Consider the following 27,834-nt stretch of genomic DNA (forward strand, 5'->3'; position numbering starts at 1 on the left):
CATCTCTTCTAACTCAACAGTGCCATGACTTCTCACATCTCCCTCTCCTCTGCAGCCTCTCCTGTTGATTCACCTCATTATATTCCACACAATGTTCCACTCTTCTGTTTTGTCTTTTCCTCCCAGCCTTATTAGGACTCCAATCTGTCGCTGGCTCTTTCTCCCCTCCATGCACCACCTATTTATTTGCACACACACTTCAGTGCTATCAGCTCTGAGTGCTTTTGATGTTTAGCATCACATGTTCATTTGGGGTGACACATAAATTCCTATTGGCTTTTGGCTCCTGCAAGTTTTTTTCATCTCCATCCCAGCGGAGGAATGAAAATAGAGATCTGAGAATTTTCAATGCTTTTATTTGACTGTTTTCTTCACATTTGGAGTTTTGGACAGAATATGCATTTTTAATCATGCATCACACAAAAACACTCCTGCAATTGATAGATATTCCAAAATATCATTTCCCTCTCTTCTGAGTCTCTGCATGTCATTAATTTACAACTTGCTGAGCTGCATCTGCTAGAAATGTTTCAAATGTTGGAATTCTGTACCAAATCACTGACAACTACAGGAACAAGAGACGTTATTTCATTTCTAGCAACCCACTCATTTTCCTAGTCCAACAGACACATTTGTTCACCAGGTCTCTATGACACCTTGGGCTGTTGAATCATTTTTGCTAAGCAATACACTTCTGCAATACTTTGACAAGGTACAGAGAGACAGGAAAAATGAGATTTAAATGGTCATAAATAAGCTTAGAAAGGAAACAACTTGGACTGACTGGTGCTATGGTGCTGCTCTTGGAATTGCAGACAGCAGAAATGCCATGAATTTGAATTCACACTCTGGGGAGGTGATGTAGCTGGTCAAGTAATGCACAAAAAAAGCCCAGCTACTTCCACTAACATATACTGAAGATACAATAATTATAAATTGATAGACTCACAAACCCAGGAGTGAGCTGTATTAGCATTCCAGGGAAGATCTGCACTGTGTTATATTTAGTTTCAAGAAAATGATGCAACTTTTAAGGAGAGGAAAGAGTGTCATATTACAGAGAGCTAAATATACCCCCAGAGCCATTACAAAAAATTAGTCTGACTGTGACAGCACTCTGGTGGAGGACATGACACTCACAGTGAAGAATTTCAGAGTACTCATTGTGCATTATTTTCTATTAATGCTAAAGATTATTCAAAAGAGAAAGGTCACATCATAGGAAGATAAATGTGTGACTGGGTCACTGTGACTCACCGAAAAAAAATTAGGGGAATAAAACAGAATCTTTTCAGATCTAGATCAAGAAATTAAATAATGGGAAAAGTGCAGGCAAAAGTCAGCAAAGCATTTGAAATTCTATAAGCTGGCAAACCACTGCTTGGAACAATTAAAGATACTTGAGTTTCTTAAGAATTTGGGTCACAATTCAATTTTTTTACTGCATCTCTCAGCTCAGGATACCCACTGGGTTCCTGTGCCATGGAGTCAGAGGACATTAAAGCATAAAGATTGCACATTAAGGTCAGTTCAGTGTCCCTGCACACTGAAGGAGCTCTGGTGATTTGTGGCACTTCTGATGAACTGCCAGCACTGAACCATCCTGAATCCTGTGCAAACTAATTCCTGTAAAACCTCTAAGCTTCCTAGCTGGGACTTCCTTCATTCCTACACATTGTGAGCAGGTGGAATTTGACTTAACAAACCACCCAACCAAACAAATCCACCCAAACCACACCCAGCAGCCACCAGACCTGAATGGAACCTCTTCTTAAAATGCTGTGCATTCTTTAGAAATGCTGTCAAATTTAATTTTTTTTCCAGTCTGTGGATTTAAAAATCGTACTTTTAAATTTTAATCATGAATTATTTTTTTCCAAACATGATTGATAGAGCAGAGATGCCAGCATTAAGAGCCCAGGGCACCCAGCTTTAAAGGCTTATCCATAGCACAGGCAGTCAGGAAATTCAGCCTGCTGGGAACCTATGAGGCACATGGAAGAATAACCAAACACAGAAAATACAAAGGGGAAAAAAAATCTAAATAATTTGTTATCCCCTGCAGTTTATGAACAGGAGCCAGTAGAAGAAAGGTAGGAAAAAAAAAAAAAAAAATCTCAGTTCTGGTTTAAAGACCCCTCTGTTGTTCTCCACTGCAAACAAGAACAAAGAACCACATTGGGAAGCACCTGGGTGTCAATGTGAGAAACAACTAAAACTTTGCTTAAGGTCAAATATTCCAGAAGTGAGAACTGGCAATTCCAGTGCTATTACAGCTTATATTTAATTACACCAGTAGCACAAAAATTCCTCTTATCATTATATACAAATTGCTTTGACTACTTTCCAGTTGTGCTCCTCCTTTGTTCCCTCTGAGTATTTTAACAAGCTCTGCACTCTCAGGCTAATCATCAGTTTATCCATTAGGCATTCCAAGTTTCTGTCTCTCTTTGCTTTCTGATTACTGTCTGGTCAGTTAATTTCTACAGCTTTTCTTCTGCCACTAATCAGGAATTAGGAGCTGCCATCAGCTTTGCTAGATACAGATTCCTACCCCTGGTTGAAGGGATTTTCAAAACAGGCAATTCTTGGCCTTTTCTGATTATCCACAGACAAGCTCATAATCCAGTCCCTCGTATTTAGGAAGTCAAGCAGTGAAATAAACAATGTTGATTATAATCTACTGTCTTTTTTTTTTTTTTTTACCCCCTTAAATCAAGAAATAAAGCAAAAAAAACTTAGCATTCTAATCCTGAGACATCTGCTTTGCAGTTGGTCTGTTGGTTTTTAATCCTAGAGGAGAATGGGTTTTGGTGGAAATGAAAAGAAAGGGCAGGAATCCATTAAAAAAGCTCTTTTTAGGTGCTATGTTTACAATGGCCAGCATGTTTTGTCTAACAGTTCCTTTTGTGGCAACTAAATAAAAACATTTCACTCAAGTTTACTACAACTAAGAGAGTGATTAAAGAGATTTTGATTAAAGAGAGTTTTAAATAGGTGAATTTCAGGGAGAGTGATTGATAAGATATTTAAATATTTTTCTTGCAAAGCTGTAATATTGTCTAAATTCTATTGGAAAAATTGGAAAGAAAAAGTGTAATAAAGCTTTGTAAAAAAGGTGAAAGTTCTGCTATGTCCAGTTTTCTGTGTCCAAGTTGATATGCACAAAAAAAAAAAATAAATTGTACTACTCGTAATTTATAGCAATGTGCCTTTAAAATAACACATCTGCAGCATAATAAGTTATAATAATTCTTCATTCTCGAAAGTGAAAGGTCATTCTTTCATTTCAGGATTCTCAAAAACAAAGGGATAAGCAAAATATCCAAGATTGAGGAAAATCTCAGAAAATCACAATGAGGATTTAGCAAGCAGCAAATGTGTGGGCACCAAAGCCCACATGAGGAAGAGTCAAATCTAAAATACTTCTGAATGGAGTGTCAGGTGGGAACAGGTTATTTATAGGTGCTGCAACCTGAAGAAAATCAATCCAATACAAAGAAAACACTTTGGAAAAGCCTCAGGAACATTGCCATAATTAGGTATCACCAGAAGATGCTTGAAAAATCATTAAACACAGCCAAATAAATAGGCATTTAAGCAGCCATTCTTTTTGAAGCCCTAACTGCCAATGGCTTTAACAATATTGTTAATATTGTTAATTTTTTAACAATATTGCCTGGGGAGTGAACCCCAGCAATGATTCTGTGAGCCACAGAAACAAAGAGCAGATGGACACGAGTGGGTAAACAGAGAACACAACCTGCAAAGAAATTTGCTCCAGGGCAGAACAAAAGCAATGGCAAAGCCAAGGTTGCACGTGTGGCTAAATTGTGTTCATGAAGCCATTAGTTATGCTGGCAGGAAGCTGCATCCTAAAGAGTGCTGGAAAAAAAAATAAAATTCTCCTGTCAGAGAAATTTCTCATCTGGAAGGATGGTGAGGAACAATGGAAGCTGGGGTGAAAGTGGTTGGTGTCACACACTCAATTCCTCATGAAACAACCACACAGCACAGGTAGCCTGGTCTTTACACCTTGGGTGCAAGCCTGAAATAAAATTTAAAAATTAAAGAAAAACTACACTAGTCCTGCTGCTGCCTTATTGCACACTGATATGAAAATCCCATCTCTCCAGCAGCCTGTATTGCTGCAAATGCAAAACTTTTATTATTTTAGAGCAAAATATCAGCTTTGGGTTTGTGCTCCAGCCTTTGTAGCGTCCTATCCCCAAAGGTTGAGAAGTTGGATAAAATACAGAGAAATCCAGAAGCAGTCAGGGCTTGGGAAAAAAAAAAAACATCAGGAGGGAAATTCTGACTGGGTGCATTTCAGTTCTCTGTCCACAGGAGATATGGGATGGAGAGATGTGAATTGTGAACCACCACTATGCTGATGGCCTTTAAACTGATTTTCAGAAACTTTATCTAGGGGGAGACAGAAAAGGAAATAAGGAAATGGACTGAAGGAGTAGCAGAGGACAGAATAAGAGATGAATTTTTTTTGGATAACAAAACACAGAAATGATCAGAGAACCATGAGAAGGAGGAGTGGGTGACACGGTGAGAGAATTCTTGACACTACTGCAAAGGCTTTGAAGTTGTATTTTCAAATCTATAAAATAACAGTTGTAACTGCAGATGCTTAGTGAAGAGAAGTAGCTCAGCAGTGGCAGAATTTGAGTCAGTTTTTCATTTTACTTTATCAGTTATTTTTTATTAACATTTTAAGCTGAAAAATTATTTACCAGGAGAGTCCCTTGCTGTTTGAACAGAACCTGCATTATTGCTAGTTCATGTAATGTGAATTTTTTGTAGAAGAAATATTGAAATATTGAATCTGGTATACCAGATGATTCTTGCATTTTCTCCCTTTATTAGACCTGGCACATAAAATAATTAATTGTATTTATAATAGAACATATCTATCAATTCCTATCAGTGTTAGCAAATCGCTTGCATATGAATAGACATGCACCACCACCAAGGTTGAGCAAGAGCTGTCCTAAAATGAGAATAAGTGCAATTTAATTCAGAACATTAATTCAAAACTTTACACATACAGCATGGCAATGCACCTTGACTAGCTGATGAAAAAGAAAAATGCATCTAGTAGCCTGTAAGAGAATGAGACTGGCTTATATTAAATAAAATGATAGCCTGAAAAGTTTTACTGACAGTCATAAATGCTTCAACAAAGGAGTACGAACTGTTCCCAGAACTACAAGTGGTTTTAAAATGATGATCACTGATAGCTGACAGGAAGGGAGAGAAAGCAGTGAAGAAATAAAAAGATAACAAGAAATATTTGAAATCACTGCTCGTATTTCCTTTGTTCCCACGTGCTCTGAGCCCACAGAGGGTGGATGTGATGTTGAACCCGAATGTATTTGCTCTGTTTGGCCTCTGCCATGCACTCATTATTGCAGGAAGCTTCTCCTCACAGCAGAATATCAATGTTTTTCCACTCACCTCCCAGGGCATGATTCTTCCCTTCCTGAGCCTGTTTTTACACCAACAAACCCCTCTTGATTTCACTAGAATTCCTTTTGATTTTTAGCAGCATAAACATCACCTTTCCTAGGTTTGCATACCAAAAGAAAATATCGATTTTAAGTGGACTTCTGTTATCAACACAGTGCATTAAGTATTGCTGCTTGGTAAATTGAGAAAAATATAAGTCTGGATTATTTAGTGTATCAGACTTGGCTGGAGTTCTGGAGAAAATGCCTCAAGTCCAACACAGTGCATCCCTATTTTCTACACCATTGGACAGAACATCTACAAATTGCCCTGGAACTCACACACACTGCCACAGGGCTGACTGACATTATTCCTGGGCTGTGCTTACTCCTAATGCTCTGCTAATCGTTCTGTGCTCTAACATGCTCTGCAGAAAAATCTGTATGTTCCCAAAAAGTCAAAGAAGTCCCCCTAATGAAATTAAGTGCAAGGAATAGAATGTATTTTTGTCAACGTGAGTCCCTTAAGCTAAACTTTGGAGGGTGAAGCACATGTATTATTCAATAGAAAAGCTTTAATTAGTGTTTCTTTAAAATTACTCAGAGAAAGGACTAAAAGAATCAAAATAGTCCATCAAGCCTGTTGAAAGGGTGGCTAAGTAAATCTACAAAAAGCTGGCATTGCAGCACTGATGCACTTCAAATCTACCTGAAAGCAAAGGAGAGACAAGTGACAGTAAATGAAGTTCATTTCACAGAGCATTCAGGTTCTTTCAAATGGCGTGCATGACGGTAATTTTAAACAAGCTCTGGTATTCATTTCTTTCCCACACTATTTGTAATATTATTATCTGATTCTAGGAATCCTGAATGTAGAATATAAAGTGGATTTTAAACAGCAGTAACTCAAAGCCTGGAGAGGGAAAACGATTAGTTTATTTCAAATTGGCTTGTGCCAAAAAAAAAAAAAAAAGAAAAAAAGAAAAAAAGAAAAGATGCAAATATCTCACATTTGCAGATATTGATTTCCAACCAGCCTGGTGTGAGACTCTAATTGCTTTAACAGACCATTGTCTAAAGCTTGTAAACTTGAACCAACCCACACCCCCGTTTTCCTAGAAGATCCTAAACCCTATTGATTCCAGCGTCCTCTTCAAATTGAGATAATCTTTGGAAGATTTCAAACTTAATTTGTTGATTGCCTCTAAGTGACACGGGTTCAGCAGTGCCATCAGATGAGTCAAGCTGTCCTTGGCAGCTGTGACACTGTAAGTGGTGGGGTTTGCACTGACAGAGGCTGGTGATGCTCTCATTACCCTCAGTGCTGTGAGCAACTCGCACCTCTCCACTCTGGCCGAGGCACTTTTCATCTGCTTCTGAGCAGGAGGAAACCCCTACTGAGTTTCAAAGTAATTTTCTCTTTTTGTATTTCCTAATTGCAGGCTTTTTATTTCCCCATCAGGCTCCTTGTGGAGCTCCTTTGTGCTGCAGCCAGCAGTGACACCCTGGACATGATTCCCAGAGAGACTCACAGTCACTCCTAAAGGTTTATCCATCACTCCCAGAGCCCAGCCCCACTCCCAGCTGATAATTACTGCTCTCCATCCCCTGCTCCGTGGACAAAACCAATTACCATACAAAGGGAAATAAAGGTATTGTCTGCTGTGGGTTTGCAGGCTGATCACAGCCCCTGTGCAGCTCAGGCTGGGCTGCTGAGGGGGGCACCAACCACAGAGCTCATCCTTCCTTCCTTCCTTCCACAAAACTCTTCCCAAGCTCCGAGTTCATTATTATTAATGTTGGCCTGTCGTGATCTGGGCTATTACCATAGTTCAGCAAGCCATGATTGTGCACTTTGTTCAAGTATTTGAACTCTGCAGGTGACACACACAGCAAAACACTGAATTATTCAATGTCTGTGTGTGATGGCCCCCTCTGACCTTTCACTTGTTTGTAATGTTGCTGGCTTTTTAATCTTTAAACCACTGAGAATTCCTGTGAATTCTCAGGAGATTTCATCTTGCATTACACTGACAAAAAAAAGCTGCTCCTTGTAGAAGTTTTCATTTAGTTTCTAACAGAATATTTTGCACTTTTTGGAGCATGACAGACGTTGACAAGAAAGTGCCTTCATGGAAACTGAAAGGACATACTTCTTATTATCCATTTTGCTCTTTTAGAAGATCCCAGATGTCATCGGTCTTTCTTAAATATAAAATAAAATAGCAACACTGCAACTGTGCAGTTTATCATTCCTAAAGCTTTTTTCAAAACACGTGTCTAACCACAATGGGTCCTGTTCAGCACTCTTTATTCATGACTTCCATCAAAGTCACACTTCCATGGGAACTAAGCCTGAGGAAGGAATGCAGGGTGAGCCAAGGTGATTTCTGCAATCCATTATTGGGAAAATACAAGAAAACCTAACACTTTTTCTTTTTTTTTTTTTTGTCTTCACATTTAAAGGAAGTTTTAAATGTAGACTGTGTTGAAGCATTATGTTCTTAAGGAAATTCTTCTGACAAGAACAAAGCATTAAATAGTCTGAGAGAGATTGAGGCAGTGTAGTTGTGCTGAGGGAGAAATTCTGCAGTTAAATTAAATTCAGAATGTAGTTGCACTGTTCTAAAAAGTGTTAGAAATACATATAATTGTGCCCTACTACAGTCTATAACTCAGTCCTGTTATGCCAATGCTTACAGGTAAAAAAACTTATTCTGTATGAGTAACATAACACATTACAAGTTTGACTGAAAATATGCTTTATTTCTACAAACAAAAGCTTCTCCCTAATTCACCTTCTCTATCACTCCCGTGGGTGGCCGTGTCATTCCCATTTTTTTTTATGCATCTAACTTAAATCAATTGCAAGGTGTGTTTGCCACTGCTAAAATACGACACCACACTGGACAGTCCTCATTTCTGGCCATGCAGAAAACTTGCAGGGGGGATTCTGACTCCTGCTTTGGAACAAACAGCACCAGAAGAGCATTTGGAATCATGCTGTGAGTTGAGTGCCATTCATTGTCTGAGCAGTGGCAATAGCAGTGGTAACAGGAAAGCTGTAGAGTGTCAATATCTTTGAATATATTGATTTATGGCCACATAAATCTTTCTTTCTCGACCACTGGATGACGTGCACATTACACTTGTATGCTTGATTAAAGATGTTGTTACAATTGTTATGGGAAAATGTGTTCACAAAATTCAGACATTTAAACAAAAAAGTCAGAAAATAAATGGTTAATTCCTTTGCCTGGTAAAGATTTGGTTGAGTGACCCACTTGGACAAAAAACAGCAGTTTTCTAGTTTTAGTAAGATCATTAAAACACCATTAGTTTACTTTTAACCTTGCTACAGAATACAATCACTTCATTTATTATCCTCCTGCCAGCAGGGGCTAAATTCCAAAGGATATTTTCTAGGCCACAAATATCATGACCAAGCATGTTACTCATTTCTGAACGTAGCTAAACCCCAGGGTTATATTGGTAACATTTGGTTTTGTTGACATCATGCCAAGTTAGATCTATGTTTCCAGAACTTATATTTCTTCAGCATTTTTTTAACTTTTCAGATGATTTTTGCAGAAGCAAATACATACAACAGAATATGTTTCCTGATATAAATGACAGTAACAGATGATGATAGCTTTCATGACTCATCTTTAAATGCTGCATGCACTTTAATAAAATCTCAAAAAGCCATGAGGAATTTGGGCCACTGGTCCAGTCCCAGCCATTCACTTTGCACCCCAAGCATCCTCCTAGCTGAGGGCATCAGACACAGAGCACAGATTTATTTTGGACAACCTGTGCTGGCAAAGAATTTCTGAGGTCTCCTAACCCAGCAAACATTTGTGCAAGCACCAAAAGGCTGCAGCACTCAGAAACCCTGGACATCTGAGTGCCTGCCAGCCCAACCTGCACAGCAGCCAGGGAGGGGCAGGGAGAATTTCCTCGGGGTGTGCAGCAAAAATGTTCTTTTCTTTGCAGCTGAAACAGAAAAAAAAAAAAAAAAAAGAAAAAAAAAAAAAAAAAGAAAAAAAAAATATCTCGAGATTTCTCTCTGGAGTGGCTGAGATTTATTTTCCTGGCTTGGCAGGATACAAGGCCAAGTCTAAGAGATGTTCCCACTTTTGTAATCACCGTGTCATGGCACTACACTGCTACTCACTTGGAATTCAAAGAGCTGCTCAGCTGTGTTAATTTATGCTGCTGGATCATTTCAGGCTTCATTCCAAGCATGCACTCCCCATGTTCTGCTGAATGCAGTGAAAGAAACTTGCAGTAACCATTGTACAGGCAGGTCAGATTTGATTTTTTCATCAGTCTTTAGGAGTGGCTGTGATGTTGTAGCCTGTTCAAGGCTGGGCAAAAATGGTGATGCTTTTACATTTAGGGGTTTTTTTCTAAATTAAGCACTTTTTAAGATATGGAGTAACAACAAAACTCCTTACCTATAACAGTAAAGAATAGAAAAAGACACTTTAAGATTTCTGCCAGAATGCCAGACCATTCTTCACTTTGCCCAAAACACAAGAGTTTGGCTCTGCTTCAGGCACCAAGCTGGGTGAAAGGCTGGGGATTAGGAAAGGTAAAGGAAGCAGAGTTTGTCTGGTGTCAAAATACAAAGTTTCCTGGGATATCCTGTGTTTCTGGAGTTCCTGGCTGAAAGGTCACAACCAGATTTCTGTCGTGCTTCAGCATGTGCAGAATGTGCTCTCAGAAATTAGTGTGACATCACTGAGATGTGACTTTAAAAGATCTCTCTGATATTCTTCATTTTGTGGATTATTTGTACATAAATACACAAAAAAGGTGGGTTTTTTTTATTCCTACTTTTAATTAAGGTTTTAAATTCCACTTATAGCTACAGTTTTCCTAAATTTTAAAACCTCAAACTGAATTGCACAGATGCTACTCATGCTACCAGAACAGGAGAGGATAAACCTCATGAAATAAAAACAAAGACAAAGATAAATCTATCCAGTTGCCACAGTGTACATCTTATAAATACATGGATGCTATCTATTCATCATCTTTATTTTATAAGCAGGTAGAGAGAACCAGAACTTAGAGCATCACTCAGGGAGAGTGAACCCCATAGATTTATCTTAATTATGAAAATATGACAGTCACTATCTGACAATAAATGCAAGTAAGAGAGGAAATGAAAGTGATGGACTTCTCTGAATGAAGAATTAGACTTTTATCTGGCATCTTTCAGAGCTGAGTGGCCACGTTACTGCTTCACAGGCATTTCTATTGTCTGCAAGAGTATGGAATCTTTAGAGAACAGAAACAGATTCAGAGTCTGTCCTTTTTTTTTTTTTTTTTTTTTTGTTGGTTTGTTGTTGTTGTTGTTGTTGTTGTTGTTGTTTTGCTATTTCATTCTAAATGATAATTCAAAAAATACCAAGCCTAAAAGTTTGTGGGGAGGATTTTTATTTTAAATATTCAGTTGCATTTTGGTGTGATTTATGATTATGAGATCTCAGAATTCTGTCCTTTTTTTTTTTTTTAAATAGAATTTATCATAGATTCTTCAAAACTTCAAATTAAAATTCATTCTTACTTTCCCAGTCATATTGAGTTTTTTTCCTCACTTTGTTCACCAAAGAGGCTCCAGCTGCCTCTGCCTGGTGCAGAATGCCATTATATAACAAATAAATTATAATCTTTTCTTCCCAGGGAGATCAAGTCTGTTTTGAATGTCTGTACCAGGAAACATCCTACACAAGGATATCTCATCCATTCTCCAGTTACCATTTCTTCTTCCAAATCAAACCAAAGCAGAGAAATCCTCAGTGAAATCCTCCTAATGGAGCATCATTTACACTGCACAGCTCAGAAGTTTCTTTTTAGGGTGAATCAGGACATCCCTAATCCAGTCCCAGAACCTTTCTGGGTTCTGTTCTTGGTTCCCCTCTAATTTATGGGTCCCATCTGCTGTGAAAATTCTGCACTAGTTAATACCAGCACACACACATTCCTGTACAGCACAACCTCTGAGTTCTCTGGAGTGGTTCATTATATCCACTTTGCTAAAAGGGCAATTGTTCTTAGACTGTGAATTGTTGAAGGATAATTAAAGAAAATTGTTTCAACTTAATAACATCTTTTTGCTGGCCACCTAAGAATACCCAGTTTTGTGAAGAGATATAGTTCCTTTAAATAATGGATAGCAAGGTTAATAGTCCCTAATATGTGGAACAAGTGGTCAATAATTCAAAATAGTAATTACTCTGATTTTTTTTTTTTTTCCCTAAAAGCTTTCCGTGTCCTTGTTATGGGAATGTAGCTAAGAGAGACTGAAGACTACCAAGCTCCATCTTTTGTTCTAGAAGTATTGAAAATAATGCAGGTGATTTCCAAATGGTGAGTCTCTATGTCCTCTGAAATACAAAAATCTATGACTGTGTTTATCTGACTGTAAGAATTCCAAACAAACTCTCATTAGGTTCCATTGTGAATAGGCTGGTTATCTTTCTCAATAAAAAACAATTTTTTTTTTTTCCCAGTGAATTTTGAGATGACACTCAACAAATTGTGCCACAAGTGAATGCTGTTGTATATTTATCTGCAAAACTGCAGATAAACAGAACAGCTGGTCAGTAAGAGTTTGTGTGAAGCAATTTCTTTAGGAAGGCAACACAGGAGTTCTCTTCAAATACAGATCAAGAATTATCATATCACAGCTCTCTCCTAATTCACTGAATCTAAATCTTGATTTCACATTTTCCCAGTATATATAACAGGCACTGTCTTGGGTGAGTCCTTGTTTGCTTGAACAACATTTCATTTTGTTAAATTGAAGATTTCCCACAAAATATTAATTAGTTCCCATCTGCCCTTTCTTGGCATGACTGGTGAGGATGACCAGCACATTTAGCAACACATTAATCACGTGTCTTCATTGTTTAAAAATCTATATATTACAAATTCTACTGCTGAAATGGAAGAATTCCCTCCCACTGCTCCACAGTAATTTCTCTCTCCTGGAAAGAGAATTCCTGATCTGGGAATTCCTTCCCTCTCCAATCAGCAAGGTAACTGATCCATTACAGCTCACTTTGATCAAACCACTGTCCCATCAACCAGGCTGGTCTTGTTTCAACTCACATTCATCCAGTCCTGGCTCAGCCTGTGAGAGAACCCCCAGTGAACAGATGTGAGTGCCAGTGGATCAGCAAAGAGAAGCCTTGATTTTAATGGCTCTAAACACAGGCTTTCATCACTCCTAAATATTTAAACATTTTTTCTTCTGTAGACATCTCTAGACAACTAGAGAAATAAACGTGTGTACTCACACATCCCTCTGATTACTCAAACCCAAAGTAACTTCTGCTTCACATTTGAGAATGAAACTACAGTTTAATTTGACATAATGCTCAGTTTAGCTTAACGTAACACTTCATTATACAGACACACAGAATTACCTGATTTGATATAATGTCACAAAAGGTATAATTCTCAGTGTAGCCAGTACCAGTTTGGCATGTGGCTGACAAGATGGATCTGTAACCCGTACAGAACACTGAAAAATTAAGTAATTTGAAAATAAATCAATATGGCATTAGATAAAAGGGTGACAGTAATGGAGTTATCTGTAGCTCCACATGCACACACATTTAAACTCCCTGTTCCATACTGGCTGCCTTATGATAACCTGGAATGAAATCCAGAGAAATGGAGTTTTGTAGAGCTTGCCCAGAAGTCAGTGGTTCGTTTCAGCAGAGAGCAGTTTGCCTGTGCAGTTTGAAGCCCATCTTAGGCGTGTGCAGAAGTTAGAATTTCTGAAAAGCAGGAATGACCTCATGCTCTCCCAGAGGCACTCAGCAGCTTCAACTCCTGAGCAAGTGCAGTTGCCTCTGATTCCACTGTGAAACAGGAGCACTCACTCCCTGGGATAATCAAGTTCCAGTGCTTTGAGTCAGTAGAAGTAGGTAATAGAGTGAGCTAAAAGCAGATAATGACCCTCGATCATCATAAGGGTCATTAACTCCAGCAATTTACTAAAATACTTCACTCTTTGGTTGTTGTTCAGCACTTGAGATCATCCAAAGATCCTTGGTTGCATATAAAGCTCCAAATGAATCCTATCCTAGAAAGCAATAGCAACCTTTTGCCACTGAACAGAAAAATAAAATGTGTCAAAGCACAGTGAGGGACAAATGACCCCAAAATTTTAACCTATGAAATTTCTAACAGCTAAAATTAATACAGCAAGAGAAGGGGGGAGGAAGCAGAAGCAGAATATCACTCTGATTTCCAGGCACAGGGAGAAGCACACACACAACACAATAATCTAGAGAAGGGCACTCAGGGGAATAGACCTATCCCCACAAGTACCCAATAATGAAAGAAAACTGGACATAATGAAAATGAACCTCCATTAATATGATTTCCCAAAGGGTCTTTTCTTTTTTGTATTAAATTTCAACTCACACATCAAAGTGAGTGAGAACCCAACTGATTGGTTTGCTGCTCAAGAGCTGCAGATTTGCTTCTGATTGAGGAAAATTGTGTGGGACTGAATTGCATTTTTAAAGGTTAGCAGGACACCTTGTGCTCTGATATTGTTTGTTCTCATTTCATAGGGCTTTTCCTCTTGAGGTTTCATCTCCTTGTACTTTTCTTCAAGTGCAAAGATGTGAATAAATAAAATGCAATACAGTGTACAGTATTGCAGAGAGGTCTTTATAGAAAATCATTCTACTTCTTCATTATACTTTTATCTTGCTCTTTTTCCCTACAGTAACAGCATACTATTTCTCCAAACTAGAAGAAAGGAAATTAGATGAAGCATCAGGTAATAGCTCTAACTTTGGTTTTCCATTAAAATACCTTCAAGATGTAGCCTTGAAGAAATCAGCCAAATATAAGAAATAATAACAGAAACTCTTTTTTACAGTTTACCAACATGAAGCCATCAAAAGTAATTTTTTTTTGGTGCAATAATCTTAATAGAAACTAGATTAAAATATGGTTTGTGCTGAGGTTGGATTTTCACTACTCCTCCAGTCTTGCATGGGAGTATCAGGATTCAGTATTCAGGATTTAATCTCTCTACACGGTAAAATTGACTAATATTTCCAACAACTTTGAACAACATACATGGAAAAAGCACCCTAACATTAGAGTCAATGGAGGTGAAAATTTCTGAGCACAATACTGTCACTTACTTTGAAAACTCCTCTGTGTTATCAATCTTTTAATTGCCTCAACTCTTTCTAACCGAGAGCAATCTGCCTATAGGGATGAAGGTCACGGCTTCAAAATGTTCTCAGCTTTGTGAGCCCTAGTTTTTAAAATTATTTCTGTATTCGATTTCAGAAACCATCTTACTCAGCCTTAGCTATCTAAAAAGCCAAGTGTTCACATAGTTACCTCCCACAGGAGCTAGAGGAGAGTTAGTGACTCACTGCAGCCTGGGTGAGCCTGAGACAGCTACAGCAGTGATTCTCTGTGTGTGGCTCTGCCTTCACCTCCTACAGAAGAAATGAATTCCATCCTAAGTCTTTCATTAAAATATATATATATATATATATTTCTGTTACCTTTGCAGTCATTCAAAATGGAAACTATTATCACTTGGAAGAAATCACTCTGAATGTCTGTCTTCATCCAGCATTACATAATGCCAAGGGAATGGTGGAGGTGCTCTGCTTATCCTCCCTCCCCAAGCCCCAGTGCTCTGACAGGAGCCATCCACACCACCTTCCTGACCTCCCTGGCAGCCATTCTGCTCCAAATGTGCAAAAGACAAAAAAAGGAAACCAAAGGTAGAAAAAAGCAAAATATCACCCCAGCACTTACCAGCATTTTCTACTAAAATATATTTTCTACTAAAATATTTTCACACTAGATTTTCATATTTCCTACTAAAATATTCACAAAATGCTGGCCTGGCAGAGGGGTTTGGTGTGACCATTGCTTTGGTGAGATCACACCAACACCTGGGTATGGCTCCCTAAACCCCCCAGGGCACAGCCAATGCATTTCTGTCTCATCAAGAAAACCCCAATCATCCTCAACCACACACCAAACAGCCAGGTGACAAAATTCAATTTTCTTCTTTCCTTTCCCTTTCCCTTTCCCTTTCCTTTCCTTTCCTTTCCTTTCCTTTCCTTTCCTTTCCTTTCCTTTCCTTTCCTTTCCTTTCCTTTCCTTTCCTTTCCTTTCCTTTCCTTTCCTTTCCTTTCCTTTCCTTTCCTTTCCTTTCCTTTCCTTTCCTTTCCTTTCCTTTCCTTTCCTTTCCTTTCCTTTCCTTTCCTTTCCTTTCCTTTCCCTTCCCTTCCCTTCCCTTCCTTTCCCTGTTTACATGGTAAGGAAGGGTTTTCCATTCCCACCCATCTGTTTTTGGATATCTTCTCAAAATATTATGACCATGTGTCCTAAGGATTCACTTTCCTTCTCCCTGTTCAGCTGGTTCTGTGCTGACCCATGAGGTTTGGAAGTTGTAATTTCTCTCTCTAGTTCAAAAGTTATTGGTTGATCCAGCTGTAAAGATTTAAGCTGGATCACCCAGTCTCTCCCTTTCAAAAACAAAATTGCTATTAAGCTTTTCTGACCTTTTCTCTTTTTCTTCCAATCTCAGGCCACAGGATGGCTAAAGGAAAAACAATTACAAAAAAGAAAATCCATACAAAGCTTACAACCACACACAAGTCATGGAGCACAAAGAGTGTAAGGCAATCTTCCACAATCCCTGTGAAACATTACAATGCATTCACTTGAGAATTCCCATCACTGAACATTTTTTTTTGATCAGAAGTGGAACATCCTGCTCCAGCTCCTCATTCTCCTTCCTAAATAACACCCTAGACAGAAAGCAATTAAACAATTAACAGCAGACTAATAACCCTACCCTACCTTAAAAACAACAACAAAAACAAAGCAAAACAAACAAACAAAAAATTGTCATGACCCATCCTATAAAATTAGCACGTGCTGACTTTTGCTTCGTTGTACCAAATCTGATTTTAGCTCTCATGGAGCCCAGGACGTCTGAGATAAAATAAAAATGACTATATAAATAATAAATATAAATAATAAATATAAATAATATAAATTAAAAATGACTAGTCAGACACTTTCTCTTCCGGAAATAATTTAAAAACAAACAGCAAACAAAATTAGTTTCACTGAAATGAGTTCAAATGCTACAGAATTCATTTGGAATGACAATTTATACAGATTCACCCATAAGGTTGTGATAGCCACTGGTAAATTTTGATTTATTGAGTATTCTGTGTTTGAATATGAAATAAATGAGTCTAATTTTTAATTTTTTTTTAAGATCAGATGAGAAGCAATTGAATTCAAGGTTCATATTTCAGCACAAAGTGTTCTAAACTAAATACCTCCATTAAATACAGATCTACATTCTTGACTTGCAGTCTTTAAACCTGTCTGGTGGAAAATAAAGAATAAGTGGCATTTTTCATCAGGATTTTATCTTGATCAAAAGTCCTTTTTGCCGATATATTTGATATTCATTATGTTTCTGTAACAGCCTCTGCATCTCCAGTGTTATCAAACCCCAGCAGAATCTTTTCATCTTAATAATACAAAAGTAGACTTTGTGTTCTCGGCCCTGTTCTCCTCAGATTATCAATCCAAAAGGTTTGATTGACACAGGGAGAGGCAAAGCAGTTGTGATTAAATCTGAGCTTTTATTTGGGCAGGTTTCCCAAGGAGAGCAGGTTCTCTGTGTGTTGTGGCACGCCAGCTTTGGTCTGGTTTTGGCAGAATATTTTTTTGCTGTTTTCAGGAGTGAGAGCAGGGAGTGCTCAGCTGAGTTTTGGGTTTGTGCCTCGCTGAATTCCTGCAGTTTTTCCAGGTTGTGCCTCTCACCCATTTCCAAAGGAGACGACACTGAACGAGTCATTCAGACTCAGAAAAACAAATTGACATCTTTGATATTACCCAACCAAACACGTGAGATTTCATCAAAACAACAGTTACCCTCTACTGGTTTTAATTCTATTTCTATGTGATGTCCACTCTAATTATACACGAGTTTTGGAAGGCAGTGATTCATCAGTTCCTATAAAAATTTCCTATAGTATTTTGAATTTTTGTTTTTGTTGTTGTTAAAGAAAAGGTCCTCAATAGATTTGGGAGGTCAGTCATTTAACCCTGAAAATGTTAAAACATTTCCTTTTTCTTTTCAGCATTTTAGATACAGGGAAATAGATTATTAATGCAGTTTTATACTACATTTAAATGGAGAATGGAACAAAATATATTGTGTGAGTATTGTTAGGAATTGTACTTTTGTAGTTTTGATGGGGGAAAATATTATTATTTCATCAGAAATTTTCAACAGTCATTTTGGAGTTTCAATAAAAAGAAATAAGGAAAAAGAACATATTAAAAGAACGTTAATTTCATTAAGTAACAGGAAATATCTGAGAAACATTGAGTTATAAACAGCAATTCTACTGCAGAGGCATAAAAATGATCTACAGTCACAAAAAAAGAAAAGGCATCAATGTGAATTATATCCTGCAAATAATCATTAAAAAATATTTGGTTTGCTCGGCTTTAAATTTTTCCTATTTAAATATAAATTAGATGTATCTAATATAATTTTAAATTTTAATGTTTTTGTCCCCATTTAAAATATAAATATGTTTATTCCTAAAGGGGCTGTAGCTGACACAGGGAAGAGTTTTAACACAGAACACAGTAGCTGACTTTGAAGAATTCTCCACTTTGCCACACAGAAAGAACAAACCCTTGGAACTTTTGATGTGTAAAAAGGGATTGTGCAGGAAGATTCTGTTTGTGGGACATGGACAGATTTCACTCAAGCAGTGAATGCCCTCAGAAAATAAAGCTCCAAAGTGGCTTTGTTTTTTTTTTTCATGACAAAATTTCAGATTCTCTCATCTATCTCAAGAAAAATGATGTTCTTCACGAGTAAGATTAGTGCAGTTCATTGTGTGAAATTCCACAGTTATCATATCCTCAAGTGAATTTAATAAAGCTCAGCCTTAGCAGCTCTTGAACAGCAGCCAAGCATTTGATTTGTTCTATTTCATTTTATTCATTTTAAATGCATCTTGCTCCCATCTGGAATAATAAAAACAAACAGTTCAAGGAGTTATTGTGTTAAAAAGGGGCAATGAAATAATGGAATATCCTCTTCCAACCCCCCCTCTCCTCACTCTGGTTGTTTGATATCCATTTCAGAACTCATGTTGCCATTTCCTAATTCCTCAAAGCCATTCTGTAAGAGGATTGTCAGGACAGATGTTGGAGCCCTCACACAGCTGAGCACATTCTGCCTTAGCCTTGCTCAGTGTTTCAAAGCCAAACTGCTGTAACTAATAAATCATGCTTGGGAGCTGAAAGCAGATAATTGTATATCTTGTATACAGGAAGCATCAAAAGCCTTCAATTACATTTTTCCTGGTTTAATTGTTCCTGACAGAATTATCCCTGTCTGCTTTTAATATGCAACCTTCAAGATAAGTTTCTGAAGAGGTTTGATGCACTCATAAAACAATCAAGATTGTGTCAACTTTCTCGGGGCTTTCACTGCAACTAGAGGAAATGCAAATAAAAACTCCCAGCATATTTATGAAATAAAGATGAATAAAAAAGTTGATGAGCCGTACAAGTGAGCAGCAAACAGTGTACTTGGGGTTTCACCCCCAAAAATGCATATAAATAGAAATATTGAAACTAGTGATAGCTATAAATAATTGGAATTCATTGGCTATTTATACATGTGGGTAGTGGATTCATAAAGAAAATTAAGATTCTGATTTCCACTCAAACACCTCTATATTCTTGAGGATCCTAAAATATTAGAGGTCCACTGAACAAGACCCAGAGAAAATCGATCTGAAAGAGCCTGGTTTTGAGTCCCATGATTGGAGTAGCTGACTTTCACAGATCTCCTGGAACCTGAATTATTCTATCATTCCATGATCTTTAAGAATTCTGATGGAAGAAATAGATATGTATTGTGTGACCCACCAGCACATCCAAAATGGTGATAATATATTGTCCAAGGCTGATACCTGTGGTACTAATTTCTTTGGTTTTGTCAAATTGACACAACACCAAGTGCAAGATCTTACAAATGTCTGGATTCTTACACAGCCCTCCCCCCCCAAATAGTTTAAATCTATTAATATGAAAATAGGAAAACATAGCAATAAGAAAATCTTAAACCATCCACTAAAGACAAGAAAACAAGAATCTCACAGTGTTAGACCATATGTGTATTATTTTCCAACATGGAAGAACAAAGACAGTATTTGATGAACAAGAAATGAAATAATTTGGGTGAAAATTTGGCCCAAGTGCTAATGCACAGAAGTGATCTTACAATAAACCTGATGAAGAAAGGGAATGAATCAGGGAAGATAATTTAGGCCTGATTCACAACTTTGGCTGCACTGGTTTCTTCAAATGCATTCATCAAATCCTCCAGCCTCTTGTTTGCTAAATCAGTAGGTTTGATGATTTCCTCGTGTGTAAGCAAACACCAATCTGCTTATCCGTGTTTTTTTTTTAAATTAGTCACAATGTCATTTTGCTAGATTAAAAATCTACTTCAGGCTGCTGAAAAATCCATTCAGCCTCATGCTTCTAAACAGCAGGAAATGCCTTTGAACACTGGCTTATAAAGAAAATAAGAAAAGTTTTAGAAAATTACCTCGTCTTTTTGTTTGTGTACTTATCTATATATGTGCATAAGCTTCTACAATGTATAAAATGAGAATTAAAAAGGTAAGCATGCAGTGTGTCTAATAAGAAAAGTAGTAGAGATCTGTATTTGGATAGAGTAGCTTCTTGATATTTGAAGGAGGAAAAAAAAAAAAAAGAAAATTTTTTGCAGGATTTTTGGTAAATCCCTTGTTCCCACTCGGGTGTAGAAAATATTAGAGATCAAGGTGAGTCAGCACGGACTGTGAGCAGGGAATTCAGCAGAGCTGATCACTGCTGCTAATAACAAAGCTCCCAACCTCTCCAAGTGGCAGCAGCTCTCACTGAGCCCTGAGCTCAACACGAGCTGGGAGAAACACTTCTTGGATAAATTGCAGTTGTTTGGGCTCCTAACTTTGAAATCAATAGCAATCAAAATCTCAGCAGGCTGGAGAAGTTGTTGCTTCCCTTCTGCTAAGCTTGAGAACATAATCCAATGTTTTCCTCCCCTCTTGAAGTTTTGTTTACAAATAGACTTATTTAAACAGAAAAGCCCTTTTCCACCTTCAGTTTGATTCCTTGGTGTGTTGGCTACAGACAGTTTCACGTAAAAAACCTCCAAAACCAGAGACTTTGGGAAAGAGAAGACAGAAGGTAGAAAACACTTAGGCTTTCATAGTATATAATTTAAAACATCTCTATGTGTTTAGGTAGATATAATAACTGGGTACTGGCAAGCAAAAACACTTGCTCTTAAATTTATTTTAATGCATTTCAAGAAATAAAATGCAACAAAGCTAGAAGGCAGTTTATTGTTATACAAAAACTGTAATTTTACATCAGGTAAGTTTAAATTGTTTTTAAAATAATCAATCTTTGTGTACCATCTTTAGGAATTAAAATGGTTTCTTCGAGTTAAATAGCAAAGAAAACTATACCACATATTTTTCCAAGTCTGAGTTACTCTTCTTCTTCACTTCCAGCTCCAAACACATTCTTTTTTAAAGAGAGGGAAACAATTTTTAGCAATCTACAAAAATCAGCCAACAATACAATGAAGACACCTTACCTTTCAATCCCAATAAACCTGATCTGAATCACTTTTCAACCCAGATATGAACACACAACCACGTGTTCAGAGACAGAGTTAGAAACAGAATTCTGCTGCTTTTATCCATAATGGATAGACACTAATGCAATTAATAAAATATGTGGCTTAAATGTGACTTAAAACTGCATCTGCAAAGATCTCTGATGTGACACTTAGGATTTGGATTCAGTTTCTCACCACAGTAATAATTACAGACTGAAAAGTCTTCCTTTCCCCTCATCCCTTTCCATCCTAACTCCTCCTGAGTCCTGCTCGTGGTCATGACCTTGTCTGTGCAGACACTGGCTAAGTTTGGTTGTCAGAAAATCACAAAATTTGGAGTAATTTCCAACTACTCAAATGCCCTCAGCATTCAAAGGAAAGGACTTTCCAAATTCCAGTCAGCCTTTTAAAGTCCACTGGCTTGTCTGAAACACTCATGTCCAAATGTCTGGAAAAGAGCAGAATTTCTTTTTCATGCAATAGAGGGAGAGGAAAACCATCAGCACATGGATGGTTTAGATCCAGACCTAGGAAAAAAATATTTTTGTGTGGGAAAACCTATGATTGGAGACTTTCAGATCACAGCCCAGGAGAAAACAGAACAAACAGGAGCTGAGGGCACTTCATCCATCCAACAGCCAGGGAACTTCTCTTAGGAAAGGATGAAAACAATGCTGAGAACAACAGACCAAAATTCAGCTCCTCATTCCTAGCTGGAATTCAGCAATGAGAAATCAAACTTCATACCTCTGATATCATCATTCAGCTTTTATTGGAAATAAGTGATTTCAGCTTGAATGAACACCTCCCTTGGAAATGAGAACACAAATGAAGAAAACCTATTTAAAAGATTGCAAAAAGTCAATAATGCCCCTGAAAAATTCCTGATATCACACTGAATATCCATCTCTATGCATATAAATAACTGAATTTGATTTACATGTGTCTCTTTATGAAATAACAGAAGCTCACAATTTGGAGAAAATACGAAAAAAGTCATTTTGCTACATTTGCAGTGGTTAAATTTAAGAATATGAGTCTTTTTTAGTAGAAAAAATTGTATTTTAGAATACTGAGAGACAGTATTGGACTGAGTAAAATAACCTAGTGAAAGAATCATAGCACTGAAACTCAAACCTGCACTTTTCATATTTGTATCCTAACCTCCAAATCACCAGGAGTCATTTTCTCACATATTGAGAACCCTGTACATTCTCTGAAGGGAAGACAAATCTTCCCAAAAATCAAATAATGTGGCAGATTGAAATCCTTAGAGCTTGGCTATCTTTTACAGCAAGAGATATTGGGATGGGCACATCTCTGCAGAGTCAGTCTGTGCAATATTTACTGCCTATAACCTTTGCTAATTGAATGTGTGATAAATGTGTGTACACACCCTCGTGCTCCCTGTATACACAGGAAACAAAATACACACAGAGACCAATATAAACACTCACAAAAGCATGGAAACATCATTGGGAAATGTGCAACTCTTGGAATTCCTGCTTAGATTTCTTTGAAAAAGAGTGTAGACAAAAGAAATGTGCTGCTAAAGAGTATGAGGTTTTCAAAGAGGCATATTCCTTCATATTTCTTCTTGTAAAGCTGACATGTGCTTAAGTTATTTAATAATCATAGCTCCTAAACTGTGAAAAATACCAGTTTCTGTAGAGGCTTGGTGCTGTGCATGCATTAAGCAAACAGACCAGAGGTGTATTTAAAAACAGTGCTGCTCCAGAAGGTACACAAATATAATCGTCAAACCAAATTTATTTTAGAAATAGATAAATAAGACATAAAAGGAACAGTGCTCAGTAATTCAATATGAAAGCAAAAATATATATTCAAATCATTTGTTAAAAAGATTTTACAAATAATACGTAAGACCAGGATACACCATAAATATATGTTTTATGGTAAAATGGGAAATCACCAGAAAAGTGTAACACAAAAAAACCCTGCAGCATTACAGTTTATGTTAAAAATAGAATTCTATTTACATCACAAACCAGCTTTGTTCCTGACAGCCCCCTACTGCCCTCCAGAAATCCCCCACTCAGTTGAGCTCAGGAGGATTTAAATCCCCCAAAGTTCCTGCAGTGCCTCGCTTGCTCTCGGGGGTGTTTGAGGTCGGGTGGGAGGCAGCTTTGGTAGACACACAGATCCATAAGAATTCCACAATAATTGGCAACACTGGATGCAAGCAGCTCACCTGTCAGCCCTAGCAGCCATGGGATCACTTACATCACAAACTGGCAATAAATCAAGAAGTTTTCTTTTTTGTTCTTTTTGTTCAGCCCCACCTTGCACTGAACCCACCCAAAGCTTTGGGGATTTCCCTACAGGTGGATCCCTGGATGCTCTGGAGAGGAGCAATGAGCACCAGAGACAAGGGGGAATTTCTTGGGAAGTTTCTACTGAGGTGAAGGTATGATGAATATATTGATTTTCCAAAGAAAATATAATGAGTTGTCAAGTTCAAAAGTAACATTTGGTCAGCTCAGTGATTTTTTTGCTCATAATTGACTCTGACTTCTAAGCAGTCAGAAAAAATATTTCTGTAGGTGAAAACATTTGAGAAACAGAGTTGGTTTTGAAACACATGTAGCTAGCTTTGACTCAGGGTACTATTTAAAAAAAAAAAAAAATCGAAATTTTTGACTGGCCTTCATAACAGAAAAGTGTAGAAATTGGTATCCAGCACACACACATATTTGGTCAATAAACATTAGGCTTCCATGAGATTTTCATGAACCCATTCAACCATCAGGAGGAGATGAGCTCTGAACAGGTTATATACCAGTCTATGAAAAAAACAATATTTTAAGCAGTGATAATTAGATGTTAGAAAACAAAAATTGAGACAGACAAAACACATGAAACTGAGCCACTTAAGAGGTTTCTGGCTTTCCCTTAGTGCATTTGGAATATGCATTTATCATATTTGGCTGGGCTGACTCATGAGAGAACCAGAGGAGGGAGATTACTGATTGGGACCAGTAATTAAACCATGTGATGCGCCTTTTATTTCATTTTTTTAACTTCTGGAAATTTTAAAATCATCTTAGATGCTTTTAGAATTATTTATTTGTAGATTAGAATGACAGGACCAGCGTAATACCAGGAAAAAGTTAGAGCTTCAGCTAAGTTAAAAGCAAAGAAACTCGAAGTGTATTTTTCTCTGAAAGCACATAACTGGTACATCTGGTACAAGAAAGGTACTTCACAAAGGTTCTCTTCACACTCAGTGCAAGAAAGTAGGCACTTCTAGAGGGTATGCAGTCCTCAAATCAAAATAACCTGCTACAGACTATCTATGCCTTGTCACCACCAGAGAAAAAATATCTGAGGGCAACTACATGTTCTCTTGAGATGAATAAATGACATTATCTCCACTCAGTATCCCTTGATTTAAAAAAATTAATTAAAAAAAATTTGAATGTAAGCATTGAATTTATTTGGTGTTTCTCTTCATCAAACATTACGTTTATTTATAGGGGTTTTCTCAAAAAGGAAATCCAACCTAATTCTCGCCAGAACAGAAATCCAAAGACTCAAACTACAACCAGAAACTGAAAGCCTGTGAAATCATCCTGTCTGCCTGACAAAGCACTCTGACTGAGCCCCAAGGGCTGTTACCCAAACATCACTGAATTTTCCCATCACCCACCTAGGGAACACCTCCACAAAAAACTGCAGCAGCACTGCTGGGATCAATGAATTTTAAACTGTGGCACCGAGTCAATAAATGTCACTGCATGTCTGACCACTGGGAGTGTTGGGGGGGTTTTTAGTTTGAAGCATAAATGCTGCAAGGCTGCTAAAAATAGGAAGAGCAAAACTGTCTGACAGGTACATGAAACTTCTTCCCAAGGAAATGATCCCGTCATCAGAAATGAAAAACTCTCTGTAACAGTCATAGCTATAATTATGCGATACAATATGCTGAATTACAATACGTACTTCATTATTAATAGAATTTATTTTACAGATCAAATAGCCAAATACACATCTGTTTTTAAAAGAGCCAGATAGCAAATGTGGAGCAAACTATAGGCAACAGTCATGTTAGACATTCTGCAGTCCAAGAACTGAGGCAACGTGATTATTAAGTACAAGCCTATAAATATCTTTACATCAAACATACAGTAATGTGTAAGAATTCCATGTTGTAGTCTAATTCATGAATCATTAATAACTTTTTTCTTTAAAAGAAAGTTCTATATACTGTATACATCCCAGTTAAAAGCAGTGTCTGTATTTCATTTTATTCTAGCAAACTAATATTACATGTCTTCATATAAGTGCAGAAAACAGGGTTCTTTATACTCCTTTGCTTTCTAAGAGATTTTGCATTGCATATGAAATTCTAATATTATAGATGATACATATTAAGCATTACTCCCTAAAATGTGAGGCAATATACAAGAACTTGCAACCAACCTTTAAACAAAGCTATGATACTCAAGTTTTATTTTGTAAATGAGCTGTGCTATATAACAAATGATAATATTAAAAAAAATATATATTAAAAAGAAAAAAAAGAAACAACAAACAAAAAAGCCAACCAACAAAAAAAAAATAGCTCTATAGAAGAATAATTGGGGAAAAAAACAAACAACAGAAGGCCATTTCCCCCCCATGTGCTGGCTAACAGTGAAAAACTTATTTCCTATTTTATTACACTGAAAACCAAGCCACTGGAGTTATGACTTTTTCTTTTTAAATAAAAATACTTCAAAAGGTTAAATGTTTGGCACCTGTTAAATAGACATTAGCTAGACTTCAGCAAGCAAAATGCAAATTAGTTTTCTTTTTAAAACTTCTGTGAGTGCTTTCAAGTCATTTAAAAGGTGACCATTTATTACAAAATGTTGTGGATAAGAAAGCAGGAAGTACTAGTTTTTCACTACTACTATTATGCCTAGAAAATGAGAAAGCAGTGACTTGATCATTTCTATTTATGATCCATAGCAGCAATATCATCATTAAAAATATTATGGAATAGATATAAATAACACTTAATTCTTAACATGTATAATGGTGCTATAAGTGACAACAACTCATTTGTTTTTTTCTTTTAAATGCAGGGAGTATAAAGAACTTTACATTCTCTTTTAAACATATGAATAAAATTTATTGCTCCCTTTTAATATATTCATAGAAACAAAATTCCTAATTGTTTCAACTAAAATAAATAAGGAGGGGGGAAAAAAAAAAATCTGGGACAAGAAGATGATTACAAGCAAAATTAAATTTACCATAATCACCAACTGTGAAGAAGGATGGGTCACATTACTTTTTTTTTTTTTTTTTTTTTCTCTTAGCAAAACTACGTTATAGAACACTATAGCACAACGTACTAAAACTTCTTTGTCTTTTCCTTTTTAAAAAAATCCTTGCCCTTGATACCTTTCAGTAGGGCAGCTTGAACAGTTCATCGTCACTTCCAAACCCCTCTGGAGATGAGGCGATAAATTTCTTCGGCACCCAGACACAGGACAAAGGGCTTTCTCGTGCTATTTCCTTGTTCTCATATTTGCTGGCTTAACATCACTGAGTACACGTACGACTTCAGAACATAACATCAGCTGGGCTGGCCTTCAGAGCTGGCAAACAGAGAAACAGCATGAGAAAAGCCCTTTCCTGCAGCATTCAATTGTCACGCTCGCTTCCCGACTTCTACCACACCTCGAGCACTGCGTGGTCTGAGATGTTCTAAGGCTTATGAATGACGGTCTATTTTTTTTTTTTTTCCGATTTATCAAGCAACAGGATTAAATTTAGTAGTAAAGTTTTAATAGGAACGAAATGAATACAATCAAAGTATTGGAGGTGACAGAGTATTGGAGATGAATACAATCAAAGTGCAGATATTTCAGAATATACAAAATTTGGCAGTGAGTAATTTAGAATAATTGAGGTTCGTATAAAGCATAAGCAAAACTGACTGGGGAGGGCCCCCCTGACCGGGGGTACAGGGAGTGGCTCCCATTCCTCACCTGCCAAAGCATCCAGGCTAACAATCCCACTTATAAACTGTAGGCTACAGAAGTTTCTAGAAAACTCCTCCTAGTTTCTATTCCTGAAATCTCCGTCACTGTGTGTACAGCACATGCTCTACTAATGGGTTAGGGGGTCTCTCATCCTTTTGAGGGTCTTATTTCTGATGAAGGCTCATCGTCTTCCTCAGTGACCGAGGTGTGACCTGCAGGTAGCACAGGTGCACTGTGTGACTGAGCAGATGTTTTCCATTACAATACTTTAATTGAGTCCCATGCTTGGAATCATCCCATTTTGGCCCATTCCAAGGTCAAAACTTTCTATTTCTAGATGCTGCTTGTCAGACCTACGTCCTTCTACTATTCTTGTTTGACTTTCTTCCAACCTCCTTCTTCGACTCCCAACATCTGGAAGATGTCCTTTGCCTGTCTCACCCATCTCCCCCCTCACTCTGTAACAATTGTCTTCTATTGATCTAAATACAATTCTAATCTAGTTACGATTTAATTAGCACGAATCACATTTCTCACATAAGTAACCAAACCTTTCCTGGTGTGTGAGTGTTCCCAGATCTCTACACACAGAGCACCAATGCTGCAACACAAG

At 37.3% G+C, this 27,834-nt stretch overlaps 1 protein-coding gene across 3 annotated transcripts in view; it reads right to left on the minus strand.

The window, feature by feature from the left end:
• PCDH11X (protocadherin 11 X-linked) overlaps positions 1–27,834 on the minus strand; it is a 417,732-nt gene that overhangs the window by 317,776 nt on the left and 72,122 nt on the right. Inside the window, exon 5 of one of the 3 annotated variants that reach the window (XM_014888366.2) lies at positions 22,978–26,834. The exons of the other annotated variants lie outside the window; for them this stretch is intronic. Within the exon in view, the coding sequence (XP_014743852.1) occupies positions 26,829–26,834 (6 nt within the window). The 3' untranslated portion in view covers positions 22,978–26,828. Of the gene's footprint in view, positions 1–22,977; positions 26,835–27,834 lie in introns of those variants that run through there. 3 annotated transcript variants of the gene reach the window in all.

This window comes from Sturnus vulgaris, chromosome 14 (assembly GCF_052056855.1).
Source record: "Sturnus vulgaris isolate bStuVul1 chromosome 14, bStuVul1.hap1, whole genome shotgun sequence".
Lineage (NCBI taxonomy): Eukaryota > Metazoa > Chordata > Aves > Passeriformes > Sturnidae > Sturnus > Sturnus vulgaris.